General features: G+C 42.5%; 1 protein-coding gene across 3 annotated transcripts; it reads right to left on the reverse strand.

The window, feature by feature from the left end:
- Nucleotides 1–1,786: 1,786 nt before the first annotated feature.
- Nucleotides 1,787–19,709, reverse strand: ktn1 (kinectin 1). Of its 3 annotated transcripts, XM_058614967.1 has the most exons (36): nucleotides 19,560–19,709; nucleotides 14,532–15,232; nucleotides 14,158–14,316; nucleotides 13,936–14,052; nucleotides 13,689–13,819; nucleotides 13,479–13,583; nucleotides 13,210–13,350; nucleotides 12,971–13,077; nucleotides 12,627–12,771; nucleotides 11,871–11,967; nucleotides 11,583–11,767; nucleotides 11,271–11,360; nucleotides 11,142–11,179; nucleotides 10,925–11,015; nucleotides 10,557–10,625; nucleotides 10,428–10,465; nucleotides 10,224–10,314; nucleotides 10,004–10,072; nucleotides 9,881–9,918; nucleotides 8,822–8,912; nucleotides 8,603–8,712; nucleotides 8,420–8,516; nucleotides 8,243–8,283; nucleotides 8,065–8,155; nucleotides 7,293–7,379; nucleotides 5,776–5,865; nucleotides 5,591–5,668; nucleotides 5,415–5,504; nucleotides 5,231–5,323; nucleotides 5,067–5,141; nucleotides 4,901–4,984; nucleotides 4,398–4,481; nucleotides 3,343–3,426; nucleotides 3,145–3,240; nucleotides 2,924–3,034; nucleotides 1,787–2,810 (listed from the first exon to the last, which is right to left on the reverse strand). In XM_058614967.1, the coding sequence occupies exons 2-36, from the start codon at nucleotides 15,229–15,231 to the stop codon at nucleotides 2,781–2,783; spliced, it is 3,843 nt and encodes a 1,280-aa protein (XP_058470950.1). In that variant the 5' UTR covers nucleotide 15,232; nucleotides 19,560–19,709; the 3' UTR covers nucleotides 1,787–2,780. The 3 variants fall into 3 exon arrangements, with proteins under 3 accessions (XP_058470950.1, XP_058470952.1, XP_058470951.1); XM_058614969.1 differs by lacking the exon at nucleotides 7,293–7,379; XM_058614968.1 differs by lacking the exon at nucleotides 4,398–4,481.
- Nucleotides 19,710–19,859: the final 150 nt, after the last annotated feature.

The following is a 19,859-nucleotide window of genomic DNA, read 5'->3' on the forward strand; positions in this document are numbered from 1 at the left end:
TTCAGCAGTTATGTAGACGGATTAAGCTGCATTAGGCCTTTAACTGCAGGCCCAGGGGCTGCCCTTAAAGGTGTGGGTATAATGAATGTTTACGACTCTTTTGTGTCATTGTCTCTTTCCGCTTTGCTTTTATCCACTGGGCATTGTTCGTGGAAGTACTGCAGTCTTCTCTGTCTGTTTAACTCACCCTTCTGTATGCACATACATACACACACACACACACACACACACAGTGGAGTTGGGGGTGGGGATCAAAGACTTTCTAGCACATACCACACTGATGGAGAGCAGATGCAGGGAGTCGGCAGCTCTGTTGAAGTTGCGCTGAATCTAGTGTCAAGTCAGTTTTATTTTATAAATGGCCAAATCAGAACTCACTTGATCTCAAGGCAGAGGTCTATTTATCATATTATCTTCCGAGACCCAACACAGGAAAAGAACAAAAACCCTCTTTTTTAACAGGAAGAACCTTGAGCAGAACCAGACTCCGGCTGAGCAGCCTCTGCCTTGACCAGTGGAGTTGCAAAATCAAGGAAAACATAGCACAAAACTAGTTCCTGTCACACAGAGATGTAAAGTTATGTTATGCCAGTAGTGGTGGTAATATTAATGTAATCGCATTTGTAGTAATATTAACAATAACAATGTAATGAGTAACAAATCTTAGTTTAGGTACCAAATGTCATGAGGGGAAAAAGCCTGCAGAGCAGAGTAAAACTATCGCAACAAGTTGAATTGTGCAGTTGAAGCACATGGTGTGAGCAATGGGGAAATAGGAAAGACAAAGCGTCCATTTACTTCCTCACTGCTCTTTGGTGAACTGAACACATCACACTATCTATGGAAGTCATGAGACTGTCCAGAAGTGTCTGACCAAGTGTAATCTCATGTCTTTAAAGACCCTCCTGCAACGAGTTGTTTGTAAACGGTTGTTTGACTGTAAATTAGTAATCAATCCCTTCACAGGAGGAAGGGAGGAAGGGTACTGCATGTACACAACAGCCTCTGGCAGGCTGTGAAAGGCGCTCCCTGCGTGACCCAATGACAAATATGTCACAGACGCAGTGGCACCTGTTTTGTCGAGAGCTTTCCATGGAGGCAAACGCTAGAGCGCCAATCAGCTGACTGTAGCATGACAGTGTGGGAGAATGTGAGGAATGTGCTGATCCCATGTTGCTCGTGCCCCTGACCTGACACCCCCCCACCCCACCCCACATCCCCAACCAGCACAACAGTCCTGTTGTTTTTAAGACCTTTTAACATGCAAAAGCAAGTCAGTTTAATACTTGGTTTTAAGTGCCCACGTCAGACTGCTGCTGCCCCAAACATAACCAAGGAAGATGTTGCCCTTGATAAAATAAGCTTTGGATCACTCCAGTGATCAGTCGTTTTCACATTTGCTTTGTAATACTTTGTAAAACCTTATATGGGAGCAGAGAACAGAGCATATTCTGGGTAATTAAACACAGTCATAGCATTGTGGGACACTAGACATACCAAAAATACTCCATGATTTAAGGCAGCAGAGTGTCTGTTTCTTTATAGTCATACAAAATTATTTCAATGATGCCACTGCATGATCAACATATTTATATGTACAGGGAACAAATAAAATGTGCTGTGAACAACAATAAACCTACCAGGAAAAGCTACGTGAGCAGAAGCTTAGTCATTTCTCTGTGCATGAATCCCATTAGTTTAATATCTTTGAATAAATCTGTGTGCTGCCCCACAGTGGTAGGAAAAAAGAAGTGCAGTGGAAGAAGAAGTCAACGCAGGACCATGAGAGATTTACCAAGCATCCCTTTTATTAACATCACCTGTTACAAAAAGAACAAAATCTTCAGTGTTAATGCACAGAGTAATAACATAGTGAGTGTCGATTACAGATGATATGGGATGCATATTATAGTAGTTGAAGTCGGATTTAAAAACTTCTACACTGTTGCGCTGGACTTCTCTTTTCACAGCCAGGGCCCCACACTACAGTCGTTATGGAACTGCAGTACAGATTGGACTACAGTTTGTCCATGCATCTCCACAGTTACAGTCATGTAGTGACCCATCTGATATGCCGAGACACCTACTGTTCTCCCACCCAATACTGAGCCAAACTATGCATGGAGCGATGGATTTATGAATGCATGATGATGATGCACAGGTTTTGAAGGTTTTTGATCAGTAGGCAAACGGATCAACAACTACATGTATTTCAGCAGGTCCTAACGGAACATTTAAACAAGACATATCTTTAAGTTAAAAAAAGAAAAATGAGAAGAACTGAAAACCAAAGTTTAAGTCAAGCTGGAAATTTGTATCACTGTCGTCTTGGGACGAACAAAAACTACTGCAGGATTCAACAACGATTTCATTGAAAAATACAGGTGTTTTAAACAGGAATGATTGCCAAGCAGTCTTAATTATGCAGGATGTCATTTTAAGTTTAGAATAAAAATTAACTGGCTATGGTGCTGAAGAAGAGGAATGTGGTGGGAGAGGAGTAGTATGCGTTTTGGTACAGTGCCTGGAGTGTTTGGAAATAACCGTAAACTCTGCCTGCTCCCTTTCAGCCAACAGTAAGTCTGGGACCGGTTTGCCGTCCGCACTTCCACCAGAGACTGTTGAAGGCTGCCTACAGTACAGATGAATTGACAGAGGTTGGTTGGAGGAGGTGGCTGGGTGTGATCGTAGGGTGTAATGGTGGTAGTGATATGACCAAAGGTCAAAGGTGGTCGCTGTAGTGCAGTCAGAGTGGCTGCATGGAGTCTCTCCTCCTCTCACTATACCATGGGTAGATCTTTGTCAGCCTTCTGGAATAAATCACAAATTGCAATGTTCATATTCCAAACTTGGATACAGGAGGTGAAAGAACTTTGATACTATGATGTTGCAGTAAAGGCAGTAGGATGCTTTATGCTTTTACCCCTTCCTGTCCCTTGGCGAGTTTCTGGCTGACACCCTGTAGCAGCTGCTGCAGTTCTCTGACTGTTTGGTTCAGTCCTGCAGTCATCTTCTCCTTCCTGTCAGTCTCCTCCTGTCAGACACATCGTGGCTGTGTTAGAGCTCATTTCAAACACTAATAATAATTATACATGTGAAGACAAAACCACCACTACAGAACCCCTAACCGCCCCAGATTCTCACACTCTGTGATGACAGGCTGCTATTCTCAATCAGGTCAGCAGTATTGTCCGTCACATTTGAGAGTTCCCCCTGAATCAGGTCAAGAGACTGTTGGGCCTGAGTAAAGAAAACAGAACCATCCACTTTCAATTCAATTTCACCTCAAGTTGGACCTACTGTATATCTGAAATTAAATCAAACAGAAATGATCTATCTTACCTTGTACAAATCGCCAGCCACGTTTTGCCTCTCGTGCTCGTCTGCCTCCAGCTTGGACAGAGTCGCACTGAGCTGGGTTTTCAGCTGGAATTAAAGCAGAAGCTCAGCACAGGTTCTACAGTACATTATAGCTTCTTCAGGACACTCATTCATCTTTCAGCCAACACTGCCTGCATTGAACCCCACAAAGTACAGATTCAATAGTTTTTCGTAGTACTGTTTAGAACATTATCAGACCACATGTAGCACTGTGTAAAAGAGTGCAGGGGGCTGCAACGGGTAATGGTGAGAAGATGATCAACCAGGAAGTCCAGTTTCAGTTGCACATTAATTTGTTTGACATTTTCAAAAGCCCTTAGGCATCGCATATGGTTCATGATATTTTAAAACAAGACTTTACAAGTCAATAAGTTCATCCATTATTGCAAGACAAACTATGTGGCCAAGTAACTCACCTAACAAATTAACCTACCGGGAATATACACGCGTGTACTTTGGCCAGTGACTCATAGCTGAACAATTGTTGAAGGTAACAATGAAATGAATGAGGAAAATTGACAGTGCTATTGTGGGGTCTGAATGCAGGCAAACATTGACAAATAATGACAACTCAAAGACAGTGTCATGACAGCAAGACAAAATCAATGAATGAGACAAATTACACCAACAAAGCACATGAGACAGCAGGAGGAAATAACAGCGTGGAGTGAAATTAAAGCCAGTGATAGATAAATGGCCCTGTATGAGGAAGCAATAGGTGACTGATAAGCCATTTTGTTTGATGGCAGTGAGATAAAGCAGAGGGCCAGTGCAGAGCGAGAAGAGTTAGTCTTAGTATCAGTAAGGGTGAAGGTGAGTCATCATTCATAACTTCTGATGTTTGCGCCTTTAAAATGTCACGTTATTGGCTTCTCCACGTGACTCAATGTATACAGAGGATATAGATGATGACCCACAGAGAAGCCCATCCTGTGGCAGTCAGTGCAGAGCCACTGCTGAGTGGAATAAGGACAGGTCTAAAAGGAGCTCTCGCTCTAAAGGGAAACACGTCTTACCAAATCCAGCTCCTCATTCTGTCTCATAGCCTCTGTATATGAGCCATCAAGTCTGGTCTGCAATTCAGTCAACAGATCTTTGAGCTGAAATTAAGTTTAAGATGAAGCGCTTAATGTGAGAGTCTGTGGGTGACACTGCTCACTCAAGTGTTTGAAGTAATCAGATCTGTTCAGGCCATGTGGCATCTCCTCAAAGTGAATTCTGTCAAATACTCGGGAGAGCTGTGAAGTGACAAACTGAGCACACGATCCTGCACAACTGCATCCCCAAATAAGTGGAGTAACCAAGTTATTACTAGAGCTCACTATGAAGCATACATTCTGTTCCTTCAATTCAACCATGCTTAATGTTTGTGTTTTTGTGAATTGCATGAACCCCAAATAAAAACAAAACAAAACACATGAATATGCAACCGACACATGACACCGCTCATGTGAATGAATGATGTGACATGACTAAGGATAACAGGCCACAGAGTTGAACCAGTAAAGGTTTTGCTTACCTCTCTGACCTCTGTCACATAGGTGGCGCTCTCACGCTCTGCCCTCTCCAACTCGGACTCCAAATGCTGCTTTTCTCGTCTCAACTTAAGAGGAAAAACAAGGTCATTATGCCAGAATGTACATCATGCGTTGAAAGAAATGTGCGAGAGGTTCAAGAAGACGAACATTTTCCAACTCTGCTCCATCACTTTCATTTATTCTCTCAATCTCCTGCTCCAGAGCTGTGACTTTCTGGCTCATCTATTCAGAAGAGAGAAAGAAGAATGACGATGCAGTGAAAAATGGCAATAACACATCACTTCAGTGCTGCTAAACCAGGAATAACGTACGTCTTTGAGCTCTCCCTGTGCCACCTCCAGCTTCACTCTCCAGCGAGACTCCTCCTGCTCCACACTGTTCTGCAGACGCTGCAGGATGCCCTCCTGTGGACGCAGCAGGAATGACAGCTCAGTATTGGCAAGCAACAGATACCACAGTGCAACCATGAGTGCAACACAAAAACCCTCAACTCACCGTCTCTGCCAAAACCTTCTTGTACGTCTCACAGTCTTTCTGTAAGATCTTTTGCGTTTCTTCGGCTTCTTTTAGCTTCTCAGCCAGTCCCTGGTAAGAGAATAGTATTTTGTTGATACTCTTGAGTTTTAAAAACAGATGAATTATGCTCAACTTTATATTTGTAATTCAATTACCTCAGAGTCCCCTGATGCAGGGGTGGAGGGGTTCTCAGCTACTGCCCTTTCAAACCTGTGGAGCCACTCCTGGTGGTTCTACGAGGACATGAGAAGTAGAGACACGTCACCACAAAGCTAGAGCAGCGCGACGTAATTCAATAACTACTTGGGTGGAGTAGTTAATTATCTAATTCTATGCAAACCTGTTCAGTGGGCAGAGGCACATGGGGCAGAAGTCTGTGCAGAACATCTCGACACTCAGCCTGAGTCACTGCCAGTGCTGCCTGGTTCTCCTGCAAGTCGACGGGAGGGGGGAGAAAGGAGGATGCTCTTAAAATACATATACACATACAGATGGAGGAGATGGAACATTCGAATGGTCACATCAGTGCTTCTAAGACGAGGTACAGTTATGTGAGCAGATGTAACCACAACCTTTCCCTGCTTTGTAATAGACATCTTCTTCTGATTCTAATCTAAATAATCCGATCATTATTAGTTCATCCATCATGCTGCTCCAGTCAGTGACACAGGAGAGATTAAGTTAGCTTTTTAATGTATAACTGCAGGGCACTGGGATAAACCCTGTCTTACTCCCTCATCCAATTAGCCAAAGCAAGCATCAGCATCTTTAAATAGGCCACGCCTACACACAGAGTCTGCGATGTCAGATTCAGAGAAAATCATGTCCAACAAGTGCAACAATCTGCTTTTCATGAAGCGGTACAAAGTAACTTAAAACCCCTTCAATAAATAAAAGAGTAGCTATCACTTCTGCCACAATAGACCAACATCATGCACTGTCACTCTGAGGCCTGCAGGGAGAAGGTATGCCAGGCACTAGCCAGCTGGCACTCGCACCACTATTCACATTAACGTGCTGAGTCACAAGGCAGCTCAGGGAAGAGTGTGGAGCTGAATACAACCATGCAGCATGCACTGACAGTACACACACTGCCAAAGAAAACCCGGACTAAGCTCTGAGAAGGTGATTTCTACTGTACTCAGGTGGCATTAGAGGTTCAGCATGTACCCTTCACTAATGTAGGGGGATGACAGCAAAAATATACACACGTAATTGCAACTATTAATAGAAGCGCTATCTGGCAACTCGCTCTACACTGAGGGACCTGCAGATAAATGAAATGCACTAAGAGTTTGTTTGACATTTAGTTTCAGTTGTGAATACAGAGCATTGAGAAACGGAGGCGTTTGAAATTTGAAATGAAATCAAAAGGACATTCACCACTTTCATTGAGTAATCAACTGGTGATCTTGACGAAATGAATGTCACAAAGCAGAATGGTTGCATCATGCTAGAGATGAGTCACATGACAGAAAGACAGGAAAAGGTAAAATGAATCTAATGAAATAATTTCAAGGTGACTGCACACTCATTTCCATGCCATCCGCCCGTTCTTTGAGGAAGGACAAATCTTTTGTATATATATAAAAAAAAAAAAAGTACCGTCTCAGATTCCCAATGGGATTCAGTTACTCACCACACAGCCAATTAAAAATTTGAGGACAAAACAAAAAACTGGGGAGCGTATGGAGAATGTGGTAAATGAGTATGCAGCTTTGCTATGGGTACACATAATGGTGGAAAATAAATTTCACGCAATCAATAATGACAAAAAAAACAGTATTTAGGGGAGGTGCATCGGTTTGGAGCTAGAGTGAAGTGGACTGGGGGCAGGGGGGTGGGGTGGGGTCAGACCTTGACAGCTTTGCTGAGTTTTCCTTGTAGCATGGACTCGGTGGCTGACAGAGCTTCCATTGCACTCCAGTTTTTCTCCCGAAGCTCCTGTTTTGGTCAGTTCCAGAGAGATACTACTTTCAGTTCAGCCTCGGGGAAAATGCATTCAGTGAGACTGGTAGAATAACAAAACAATTCGAATGCATTTCTCACAAAATGACTATATTTGGTTTTTCACCTGCACTCCAAACGCTATAAATAAGTGTAAGCAAATCGCATCAAGAGTCCCAGTCTCACGCCTCATGCAAGGTATCCCTGACATGTATATTACCATGTTCTGTGAGCAGTTTCTCTTGAAATTAGGCTAAATCTGCCCACATAATAATATCCCCATCTCACAACTATGGCAAGTTTCTAATGCTCTGAATCACCCACAAGCACAGACGAGCTTGCTGAAACGGTCATGGCCAACGGCAAGTGTAACAGGAGTAGGCTGGAAGCCCTGTTATGCAACGCTCAACCTTAAACAAACCAAATCAAAATAGACATTTGCACTGATGTGTGCAATCGTGTTGCAAAGAAATCATTCCATTTTGTATTAATGTCTGCTTTAAAAGAACATAAAGCCAAGGAAGTGAGACTAAGTGGTGGTGGACAACAACAGGGGGACTATGGATGCAGGATAAAGTGCATCGTGTTTTGGGGTACCACACAAGGGAGTGATGTCTTGCAGGGCTAGACCAGCGCGATCATTAGTCTCATTCAGTTCAGGTGATCGCTGTACAAAACATACATTATTCTTTTTCCTATGGAGCTCCACGGAGTCCCTCAGCTCAGCCACCTCAGCTCGTAGATCCACCGCCTGCTTCTCCTTCTCAGACAGCCTAAGAGACAAAGTAAATGTGTGATAAGGAGGCTTCTAAAAAACTATGAGTGTTAATTATTATGATACGGCATGGCATATTACTTACACTGCAAGAAACTCTGGGTTTGGAACCACTGTGTGCGATTGCTAATTGAAGGAGGAGGAAAAATATAAAAAATTTAAAATCAAATGTTCGATCTTAAAAATACAAATCCATTGCTTTCGTGCCAAGAGTGCAAATCTAATTTAATTAAACCCATGAAATGTGTCACTTTTCCCTAACCTGTTGTAGCACCTGCTCCATTTTCTCAGTCAACTCCTTAGTCCGTGCCTCCAACTCAGCCTGCAGCGTCTGGATCCCCTGGTCCTTCTCTGCAAGTCTGTAGGTGAAATGAGTTAATCAGAAGTCATCATTTGTAAGAACTACACAGAAGCACTGCACGGGCAACCTGTTGTGTGCACTCACTGAGCCTGGAGCTCTTGAAGGCGAGAAGCAGAGCCGCTCAGCTCTTCTGACATCTCCTTCTGTCTCAGCTGCTCCACGTTCGCCTGCAGGGCCAACTGCTGCTCCAGAGCCTGCGAGATAAACACGGCTTCAGACAAGAGACAACACCAACAACTGAATGCCGGGTATGTGTGGTTTCCTGATAAACTGTATTTTAACAAAAAAAAAAAAAGTCCACACCCCAACTGTCTCTTCTCTGGCAGAGATGCTGCCTTGTGCCGTCTGTAGACTCTCCTCCATTGACTTTAGCTTGACGTCTTTCTCTTGAATCCTACAATGAACAGAGAGACATTGATTCATTATACAGAACTGCCCAATCAGCTTATTATTTGCAATCATAATGATGGGCCTGCATGGCTCATTGTGTATCCTCACTGTTAGATGGACACAGACTTCCCTCAATTAATAGACACTTGTGCAATTCATGTGCCTGTTCTTTATCCTAACAACATCCAGGTCAGCACTTAAAAGTGGTGCGTTTAATGGTCAAACAGACCGACAGCTCTTGCATTTCCTATCCACACTAATGTGTTCTTTTAACAAAGAACGTTCAAGTGTGTCATTTACTACCATGGTTGCCGTGATAACCCACATACAGATCAGAGGACGGTCTCCATTTATTTCGTTATATCTGGCTTTGTTTGGACGAGAAAAGCGAGACATACCGGTAGAACCATTGGACAATTATGTGATTAACAGACAGGCATCTCTTAATAATAATTGAGCGATTACTGTCATGAGTGTGTTTGGGGAGTCCTTCAGTGCCAAGAGGAATTAGTCTTGATTTGTTCACAATGTGGCTTCAAAACATGTAATTATGACTTGAATTAGGCACTTTTAATCCTGGCTGGTTGGCAAACCTGCTTCCACTGAAAGATTTTTCACTAGAAACTACACTGATAGTTATACACCTGTCTCTCTGTGTATTATGGACAGTGACAGGTCAGAACAAACTGCAATAAAGCAACATTATGTCTAAATACTCATGCTCATTCACCCACGTCAAATTTCACTGAATCAGTGGCAAATGAAGTTTTGAAACCTCTAATCCAAGAAGCTTCTTCAGTGGCCCAGCTTTCACAACTAAGGAAACCTTTTGATGAAAGCTGAAACATCTTCAAGAAATCTTCCAAGTCCACTTGCTACGGATTTCTATGACCTTTGGACAATGTCATGATCCCCATATTGTATATATGTGATGTGTGTACATACAGTAATTGCCACCTTAAATGATCTTACTTGCTCTGGAGTTCCTCCACTATTGTCTGTGATGATGCCTGCAATCCGGGAAAATACAATTATACACAAATGAATACAGAATAAGGTGCAACACTCAGTATAATCCATTCTAATACAACTCACCTGTTCTGCCGTCTTTCTCTTAAGTTCCTCTACTTCTTGTTTTATTGCCTCATTCTCTTGTCTTACAACCTGCATCAGGGAAATGATGACATTCGGCCATTAGGGATTGTGATTACAAGACAAGCAGCAAAATGCAGGGTGAAATGTATGCGAGGCAACAGGTTTTCAGGATCTAGTATGAATCACTTGTTACATTTTGTAGCCAAGAGACAACAGATACCTTGAGCTCTTCCTCCTTGTTGGCCACTTCAATCAGCCCCTTCTCCAACAGGCCCTCTACAGTTTTCATGTTCTCTTCCTTTTCCCGGACACTGGATAGGAAGCATTGGTGTCATTATTTTTAATGAACATTTGAGTAACAAGCCTAACCAGTTGGTGTGTTTAAAACAAAACATAAAAAATGTATTTCAGTTTTCACACACACCTCTTTTGGAACTGATCCAAAGCCAGCTGAGAGGCAGTCTGTAAGGGGAGTGTCAAAGTCAGAGAAAGAGGGTGTGTCAAAGAGAAGGCAGCTTTTCAGACAAAAAGAAACTTAAGGTGCACTACTAACCTGATCTGAAATCTGTGCCTGCAGATTCTGAATCTCTGCCTTTAGTGACATGTTGTCATTGTGCAAAGCCTGCAGAGCAGAGAACACAGAGGGTCAACCTTTTTTTTTTAAGGATATTTACAACACCAGAACTGACGAACTACACTCAATTCTGTCAAACATTTATAAAAGCACTGAATGAGTTGTATAAATTGTAAGCTGGCAGCTGTAAATGTTAATGAACGCGTGTTTTTTTTGAAGGGCAGTGCAAATGGTTTCAATGCATATACCCTCTCTGCACATGGAATGTTCACCAAATTCCTGCAGACAAATGTACCTATGCAATGTTGACATTTGAAACTCTAGAACAAGCAATTTCATGACTATACCTGCATGTCAGATTCTCTACTGGCCCCACTGCTCCTCTCTGCATTCAGGGAATCCTCCAAACTTTTCCTCTGCAACTCCTTCTCAGATAATCTGGTTAGTGCAGGAAAGAGTAGAAAAATAAATAAATAAATAAATAAATAAATAAATAAATAAATAAAGCACTTCCAATACAGTCGCTATATCTAAAAAATAAAAAGAAACACTTTTTCCTCTTACAGTTTCTGTAGCTCCTCAATATGGGAGACATGGGTGACCTAAATGAGAAGGAAATAAAAGATATTTCATGAGCGGACTAAAAACTTTTTATTTCGACTTAAGATGGGTAAATGAGGTTGACCCACACACCTGTGAAGAGACTTGGGCTTGCATACTCTCATTCTGGACTTTGAGTGTCTCGTTGTGGACCTGAAGACCTTTGTTTTCTTTAACAAGTTCCTTTAAAAAATAAATGTTGTTGTATACAAGAAGTGAGTGTTGTACGAAAATGCACTTTAAGAATGTCAGTTTAAAATAGTTTGGCTGTCAATAAAAAGTCATTTGATAAAATTAAACATGAGCCGATGACAATAATTTCATGTTCAAAAAAGAAAAAGAAAAAAGAAAAAAAGTGGGGCCTGTGTGATGATAATTTTTGTATACAGTGTTTTGGTGACTCACCTGAACCTGAGCCTGCAGTGACTCGTCTGGCCGACTGTGCTGTGACATCTCCATCAGCTCCATCACTCTCTGCTCCAGGCGCTCCTTGGAGACCATGGCTTCTGTTAGGCTGCTGTGGAGGGTCTGCAACTCCTTGTTCTTGTTGTTCATCTCTGTCTCGGCTGCCAGAAGCTGGCTGTGGAGCTCTGCACCCATGGACATCAAGAAGCTGAATGAACCCCGATTCTTTATATAATTTAATTTGAATTCTTACGATAGAATTTCAAATGTCATCAAATGTCATAACACCTTGTTTAGAGGCCTGAAGCTTCTCTCTCTCAGCATTGACACTGTGGAGGAAGTTCTGCAGTTCTTCCCAGCGTCGCTTTGCATCCTGCAGTTGGGCCTTGGGGTTGAGATTAATATTCAATTTAATGACAGCTCTCACCACAGCACACAAGTGCCTTTGACGTTTATGATTTGAAGGCAATTTAAACTGTAACCCTGAGGGATCTGAACCTACATTGGACTTGTTGAACTACTAAGATAAACAGTGACAATGTTCCGTTGTCTTCTCTTTCACTAGAAGTAATGTCAGTTGAATGATGGAGCTAGAATCATCAGATCTCTACTTCTTAATAATAATAATAATAATAATAAAGTCATTCTAAAATACTAAACATCTTCTGGACTTTGATTCTTCTCTTAGAATCTCATGATCTTTGCGGAGACCTGTCAATGTTGAGTAGGCAACTTCTATCATGGTTGTAAAAGGCAAGAAAGCCTGATCTGGACAGGAAAGTGTTGTTTACCCACAGCACAAAGCCTCAAACATTCCTGCTTCCAAAGCCAACAGAATCTTCCAAGGTTCCATTTCCCATAACCCTCCCCAGGATTTCCACTATACCCTCCGCCCATTTCCCTGGTAAAACTGCCACACCCACCAATCATACTTAATGCTGTGCCATACACTCGGGTTTTAGTGCAGCTTGGTTCATTTTCGTCCGGACTGGGGAAACTGAAGCAGAGGCTAAACAAACACACAGTACATCTGGATTAGCGTACCTCCAGCTGGGACACATTCTGCTTGTAGCTGACCTCCAGTGACTTCCTCTGGTGCTCCTCTTGCTGCAGCTTGCTGTTGCCATCTGCCAACTCTTTCATCAGACCGGTGTATTCGGAACGTAGCTTGTTCAACTCGGCTGAATTCCTAACATGCAAAACACACAAACATTATAATAGGAACTATTGTGACAACATTTGATGGGGCTTTGTAGAGAGACGCTGTTGATGAATTGAAATACAATTAGGGTTTGTAATGTTACACTAGGAAGTCTGAAATAAAATACAAAGACAATGAGCTTAAATTGTAATGGACCACACAGTGTGACCAGTAGAGTTGCACTGACTTGCTTTCCATCTGGTTGGTGGCAGAGCTGACCGCGTCCCTCAGGATGCCGTTCTCCTGCTGCAGTCGATTGAGCTGGCTTTCCATCTGCTCCCTCATCTGCTGGAACTGCACAAACCATAGGATTAAGTCTCCATGCAGTCTTGAGGCAAACACCAAAGGGCCTGCTTAATCCTTTGTTATGCAAAAAGGCAAACAAACAAATTAGTCATACATAAATAACTGAAATCACACCCTCACCTTCATCTGCATGGTCTGGAGCTCCTGGTAGCTGCCCTGTGCCTTGCCCTGCATGCTCCCCAGTTCCTTCTCCATGGCTGCACGTTGCTCCCTCATCATGGCCTCCACCCTCCCCGTCTTTTGCTTCTCCACCTGAAGCTCCTGCAGCACAAAAGGTGTAAGACATACAACATGTTGCTTTAAACAAGAGAATGATCTTGAAGAAATAGCTAAAAAAAAAAAAATTATAATGCAGCATCTTTTTTGTGGTAGAGCATGGGAATGTAGACCTGGCTGAGCTGTTTCACTTTGTCCTTGGCAATAGAGGCCTCCTCCTGAAGAGTTGTAAAGAGACGTTCTCTTTCCTGGGCAGCAGGATCAGGCCTGGCAGCAGCCTGGTGATGAAAGGAAAAAAATTAAATAAGTGGCCATGATTCATTCAATTACAATTATCCTGTCTCCTGTCAAATGCAAATAGTGCCATTTTCTTCATCTCTCACCTTTTGCCAGGCATCCAACGCACTGGGACTCTTCTCTCGCAGGAGGGTCATCACACTGACAGCCTCAGCTTCCGTCAGAGCCAGGCTGGACAGACTAGACAGCAGTCCCTTCAGCTTCACCTCCGTGTTCTCTGTCAAAACACAAAAGCCACAAGAGAGAGTTGAGCAGATTACTATGCAGCTGAACAGCAGATATGCATGTTATAGTAAGTAGAGCCAAGTATGTGACCGGTTCTTTTCCTCTTACCCTTGTCAGTCACATTCTTCTGCTTCTTGCCAGACCCTTTAGCTGGTACATTGTCATTCTGAGTCGCCTGGTGGTTGGCTGAGGGTGCTGTGTCAGCCACAACGCGAGGTTCCTCTACTGTATTTGAGAAAAAAGTGACAAATTGAGCAGTTGGTAAATATGCACATATTTTACAGAAACATATACAGAATTTAGAATGTGGGACCATTGTCTCATCATTACCAGGCTCTGTCTTTTGCTTTTTGGCAGAGTTCTTTTTCTTGCCAGCAGTAACACTTGGGGCTACACTGTCCAAAACTTTGGTTTCAGTCACAACAGGAGCATCCTTTTTGACTGGTGCTGGAGCCTGCTCTGCTTTCACTTCTGGCTGCCGGTCATCCACTGGAAAAGTGACAAACAAGTGTGAGTGTACAGTCAGTGTGAGCCTGTTTGTCCCAAAAACATTCAGCATAAATCAAAACTATTGGGCTAAACTTTTAAACCAGATTTTTCACCGCATATTTCCTGGCTAAACTCCCTCACAAATATTCACTGAATGTGACATCTCTTTCAAAAAATATGAATGTTTCCCAAGTAAACCCAGCATTACGACTTACCAGTTTCTGCTTTTTGCTTCTTCTTGTCCTTTTTCTTCCCAGAGGTCTGGGGAGGTGTCTGAGCCTGAACAGGCGCTTGGGCAGGTTGGATCTGGACCTCAATTTGGGGAGAGGGTGGGCCTGACTGTTTGCTTGCAGCCAGAGGAGGCTCTGCTTTGCAGCTAACCAGCTTGGAGCCATTTACCTCTGGCTCCTCTGAGGGAGGAGCTGTAGCTGCAGCAATGGCTGTAGCTGTGGCTGTAGCTGTGGCTGCTGCAAGCCGGGCAGCCTTTTTCTCCTTCTTCTTTCTCTCCCTCAGACCTGCAGGAGGCTCAGTTGACACCAGAACAGGGACATGAGTAGGTGTTGGTGGAGCAGGCTCTGGTATAATCACAGGTGCCGGTTCCTCCTCTACTTCCGGAGTGGAACTGTTGGCTCCATCAACAATATCAAAGTCCCGCAGATCCTCTTCTGACTCTCCTCCACCACCTCCACTGCCTCCACCACTGGTACTCTCCTTCTTCTTGCTCTTCTTCTTGTCATTCTTCTTACGGGTGTCTGGCTTGGACGGTGGTAGCTTGAGGTCGCGTTTCTGCCTGGCCAGAACCTCATCGTAGGATGTCTCCTTCATGAAGAGCCAGAAGAAGAGGAACATGAGGGCGATGACCAGAGAAGGGGCGAGAATGAGGAGGTACTGAGAGTCATAGATATCCACCGCCATTCTGAATAAAAGGAGGGGAAAAACAGCCATTTAACACACAGTCAACGCCAATAATAACTACACAGATGTAGTTTGCACATGAGAGAGAAGACTCATTTGACACCATGTCCTCATATAGTGATATAAAAGAGAAAAAAATGACTGTAAAAGCTATGGACTTCACTCACTTAGCTTGAAGGGAACAAATTAGGTCAAAAACATCAGCAGGACACAACTAGGCTAAAAAGAACATGGCATACAGCCCCATATAGTCACTTGCCTCCTTTAGCCCAACAAGGACGACACAGTGGTATTCTAAAGTCATATCAGGATGATCTGCACAAGGTAAAAATACACCCACATGCAAGTGTCAACCACTGAGGGCCAACGCAGCTGCAATTCGGCCTGTGTCTACTTCAAGCCAAGGGAAAAGAGGTTTTTCCACTATCTACAAAAATGTACAGTCAAAAAAAGAGGTCCAGAGAGTTCATCAATTTAGCATCTGGTATAAGATAGTTCATGTTCTTGTATCTTTGAGCCATAACCAAGCAATTGTTTCAGAGTGAGAATGAACTGTGGGGAAAATCACTGCCAAAAGGTAAAAACAATTTAGGTCTAAATGTCTTTCAGTTCACTGGTTGCCAATATAATTCCATACAAACCGTTAGCTTTATAAATCTGGAATGATTTCCAATTTACTTGGTGATTTTACTTTACTTGGAGATGGACTTATTTATCATAGCAACAGTAATTTATAAATTGTATGCGATCTGACAGAATTTCTGAGCCAAGTAATCTGGTAGGGCAAATTAAATATTTTTTGCAGAATCAAAAATAGTTCACCAGGAAAGAATTTATTGCACCTAGCACGGCTCTGTGCAAAAGCACACGCATAAATAAACAAAATAAAATCACTGCCTTGTGAAATGGGGACAATTTAAGCACTGGATGATGAAGACACCATTGTGTTGTTAACAGTACAGACTGGCAGCAGCAGCGAGTGCTGCACAGTCCAATCTAATACCCAAGAAACATGCCAATAGCAAAGGAGTCACTGTCGTAAAGCAGGCCTCTTTACTCATTCGGAGTAAGGAGATTACCCATGATAATAGATTTAAGAATAACTTTCTATTGCAGGCTTCCTGAGGATTTAATCTATTCTACTCCCACTTTGAAAAACCTCTCATTACATTTTCCAGAAGACACAAACAATTTAATCAGCTAATTATAACATTCAATATTTGGCTTATTTTAAAGTCAAATATTGTTGTATTGTTGTGTTTAGTCTGAGCATAAACCAAAAGGTCAGACTAACATTTTTGAAACAACTCTTTCTAGATAACATTTTCTAAAGAGCTTTGACCCTCGACAAATACAGTACAGTGTAGAAGGAGATTAGAAATCTATGCCTCATACATTATGAACATGATGTTCTCGGGCGCATTCCTTGCATTCCTTTACACTCGATCGGCTGCAAATTATTCAGAAACAATGATAATTATATGAACTGTGAACACATAACTAGCCATTGCTTTCAGACATGGTGAAAACATTATTTTTAAACCGTGACCTCATTAGAAGATGAGTCTCTCATATTATACAGCTTAATAAAACTCATTAACCCTTTAACACCTGCTTTTTCCCATTTTTCCAGAATAACTTTAAATATCTGGCAGTTAGTTACAATGTACTGCATGTTTAAATAGTGTATTATCAATTTAAAATAAAGAAAACCAAAAAGTGTTTAGTTGTGTAGTTGTACACGGACACCAGATTTGGCATGTTAAATTTGAACAGTATAAAACATATTTAAAATAACATTTGTTTTAGTCTTTGTCTCAATGTCCAAAAAACTATGTACAGGCATTTTTCCAACACTCTCCTCTCTGGTGACAAAGATGCTGATATGCCGGCTTCCTGAAACAGCGCAAGTAACATTATAGTAATAAATCACATGCTGTCTTTGACTGCAACTTCTCAGCTTCAAGAAACTGAGAAACTTTTTTTTCCCAAAAGCACAAACCATCGTGTAATTGCAGTAACACAAAGTGTGCTTGCGCAAACGTGTTGTCTGTGATATGCTTGCTGTTGAAGGGTTAAAATATCTAAGACCGTGAATGGGGCTTATGATGACTAGCAGGTAGAACGCACAAATTGCACAGCATGAAGACTTTTCTAACTTGCAGCGAACTTACAAAATTCTTGTTACAGTTGGGGTGTTTTCAAGGAAAAGTCAATGTCAGACAATATGAAGCTGTGAAAAAACTCCTAAAGCAACGAGTGACTCTTGGCAAACAAGTATGGGTGGAGTGTCATAAATTGAAGCCTGCTTGCGTTCTTTCACTCTCTGTCCTCAGAGTTGAAGGTGTGCACGTTTCATTATGCAGTCTGACTGAGCCTTGTCCTGTCCCAGCAGCAAAATGAGCCCAGAGGACAAAGATCTCTCGGGCTGTTGGCTCCCAAGAATCTCTAGACACTAGGCTGATCAGGCCTCCTGATTTGGCAGACGTGGACAGAGGGAACTCCTGATAATTATCAGGCACAAAAATCTGCACATAACAGCACTTGAAAACTAGGCCAGGACATAAAAGTTCACATCAAAAACAATGCTATGACAGCGACAGGCGTGTACCTGCAACAATTATTGAATTAATCGATTAGTCATCTTTAATTTATACTATAATTATACTATATACTTTTATTATTTTTGTACAAAGTAAACTATTCTGATATCTTCTCTCCCCCGACAGTTGATACGTTTGATTGTTTTTCTTCTGTGGTGTTATACAGCAGTTGGCATCTATAATGTTGCAGAATTTAATAGTCACTTCAATTAAGACAACCTCTCCAGCAGCACCTTTTATCCCAGCGTTTAATGATGAACAACAATTATCAACTTAAGAATGAACAGTTAAACTCTTATAATAAGATGATGCCTCAACCTTATCAACATGTGGGTAATAAACTAAGCAGACGATGGCAAAGTGCACAGCAGGGTTCAGGAAAGCTAGCACAAGAACATGAGCTGATACTAAAAGTACAATCAGTACACTAGATAAGCACACATCTACATGTAAAATTCGAGGAAATGAGCAACATCAACAAGACTGATGGGGTGGACAATATGGCCAGCCCTTTCAAACGAGTCCACGTTGAGGATCGTTTTCATAAATGTTGAAATGATTAAAGACAGATTTTTTTTGTCTCGAGTGAAAGTTAAATAAAACACTAAATTGTACTTTTAAACATTTAACGGACAAAAAAAAACAACATAGACAACATAAACACAAACAGCACAAATCTGAGATACAAAAATCACAATATTTAAGTGGTATGTAGTCATCATTCATTACAAGGAGTTACGGACTAAATATCCCAAGACAAGTACAATTCAAGGAAATGGGAACGGGGCAGGGTGACATGGTCTTAAAAGTTATCGCGATAAGAACTTTCAAACGAGTCCATAACAAGGATAGTCTCCATATATGTTGGACAATTAAGGACAGAATGTTCCTCTTCAGTGAAAGTTATATAAACATCCTTATTGAACTTTTAAACGTTTAAGACGCATTAAATACAAATCTGAGATGGTTCTATGTAGTTATCATTCATTAAAAGGAGGCTAAGGACTAAATGTCCCAGCAACATATTGGTCATGTCAGATATTAGGCCTAGTAAAGACGACCAAACTCCTCAGCAGCTGGTCGCTTGCTTGTGGATACGGCATTCGAAAGGAAGAGCTGATGTTCCTAGCTAGTAGCCTAGCTCCGGATTGACACGTTACAACCAAACCAACCACGAAAGGGGAGAGTCGCACGTCGACAGGGAGCTCGACTGACAGAAAAACGTTGAGCCGTGGGGTCTCAATACCGCCGTGGGCATGTCCACGTGTAGTTTCTACCATAAAACGGGACAGGGAAATACTTTCAAGTTCTGAGCAGCTACTGCCACAGCACTATGAATGAGCTAGCTAACAGTACGGCTAGCCGAATAACGTGAGCCGGTGAATCCAAGTATTAATAGTGCAGAGTACGTCTTCAGTGGTTAAAGTGACAAGACAAATGTGTTCACAGCTACACCCGAGTTTGCTTCTCTGTCACGAACTCCTAGGCCGTCGGGAGGCGTGGACATCTGATCTGCCCCAACGGGCCTCGTTTCGCTGGTGACCCAGCCTCCCTCTCTCCTAAAATCTCTGACCTGCTCCGCGGCTCCGTTCTTCTGTGTCAGTTCAGAGGGCCGTTCCCAGGCCTGGTTAACAAGCTTAGCTACGCTATGACCTGGACTGGCAGCTGTTGAATGAGGAACAAATATAATGTCGGCGATATTCGTATCTAGGAAGCGAAATGTACCTGTATTTCGGAGTGTTGTTCCCGTGGCCAGTGGTGGTGAAATGGCGATGTTCTGTGTGGACAGTGCCGGCAGCCTGACTGACTTCACGGGGCAGCTCCTGCCTGGCTTTCTTCTGAGCTACTCCTCGGTATCTGCTGTTTCTGGTTTGCGGGGGCGGGTCAATGGTAGACGGCCAGGGAACACTTGTTTTGTACCTCGAGACACACCGAGCGGAGCCGTGCTAAATGATACAAGGTAATCCCGCCCCTTCGAGACGCCCTCGATTTATAAATCCCATAACAGACAAAACCAAGCGGAGG

Source organism: Solea solea, chromosome 18 (assembly GCF_958295425.1).
Source record: "Solea solea chromosome 18, fSolSol10.1, whole genome shotgun sequence".
Taxonomy (NCBI): Eukaryota; Metazoa; Chordata; class Actinopteri; order Pleuronectiformes; family Soleidae; genus Solea; species Solea solea.

Excerpts from the sequence above, each read along its gene's own strand:
- ktn1 (XM_058614967.1), bottom strand. The coding sequence starts at position 15,231 with ATGGCGGTGGATATCTATGACTCTCAGTACCTCCTCATTCTCGCCCCT. Across the intron at positions 9,919-10,003 it reads AGAGAAAGACGGCAGAACAG|GCATCATCACAGACAATAGT; the intron begins GTGAGTTGTATT and ends CCCGGATTGCAG. Across the intron at positions 5,324-5,414 it reads AGAAGGTTTTGGCAGAGACG|GAGGGCATCCTGCAGCGTCT; the intron begins GTGAGTTGAGGG and ends CTGCGTCCACAG.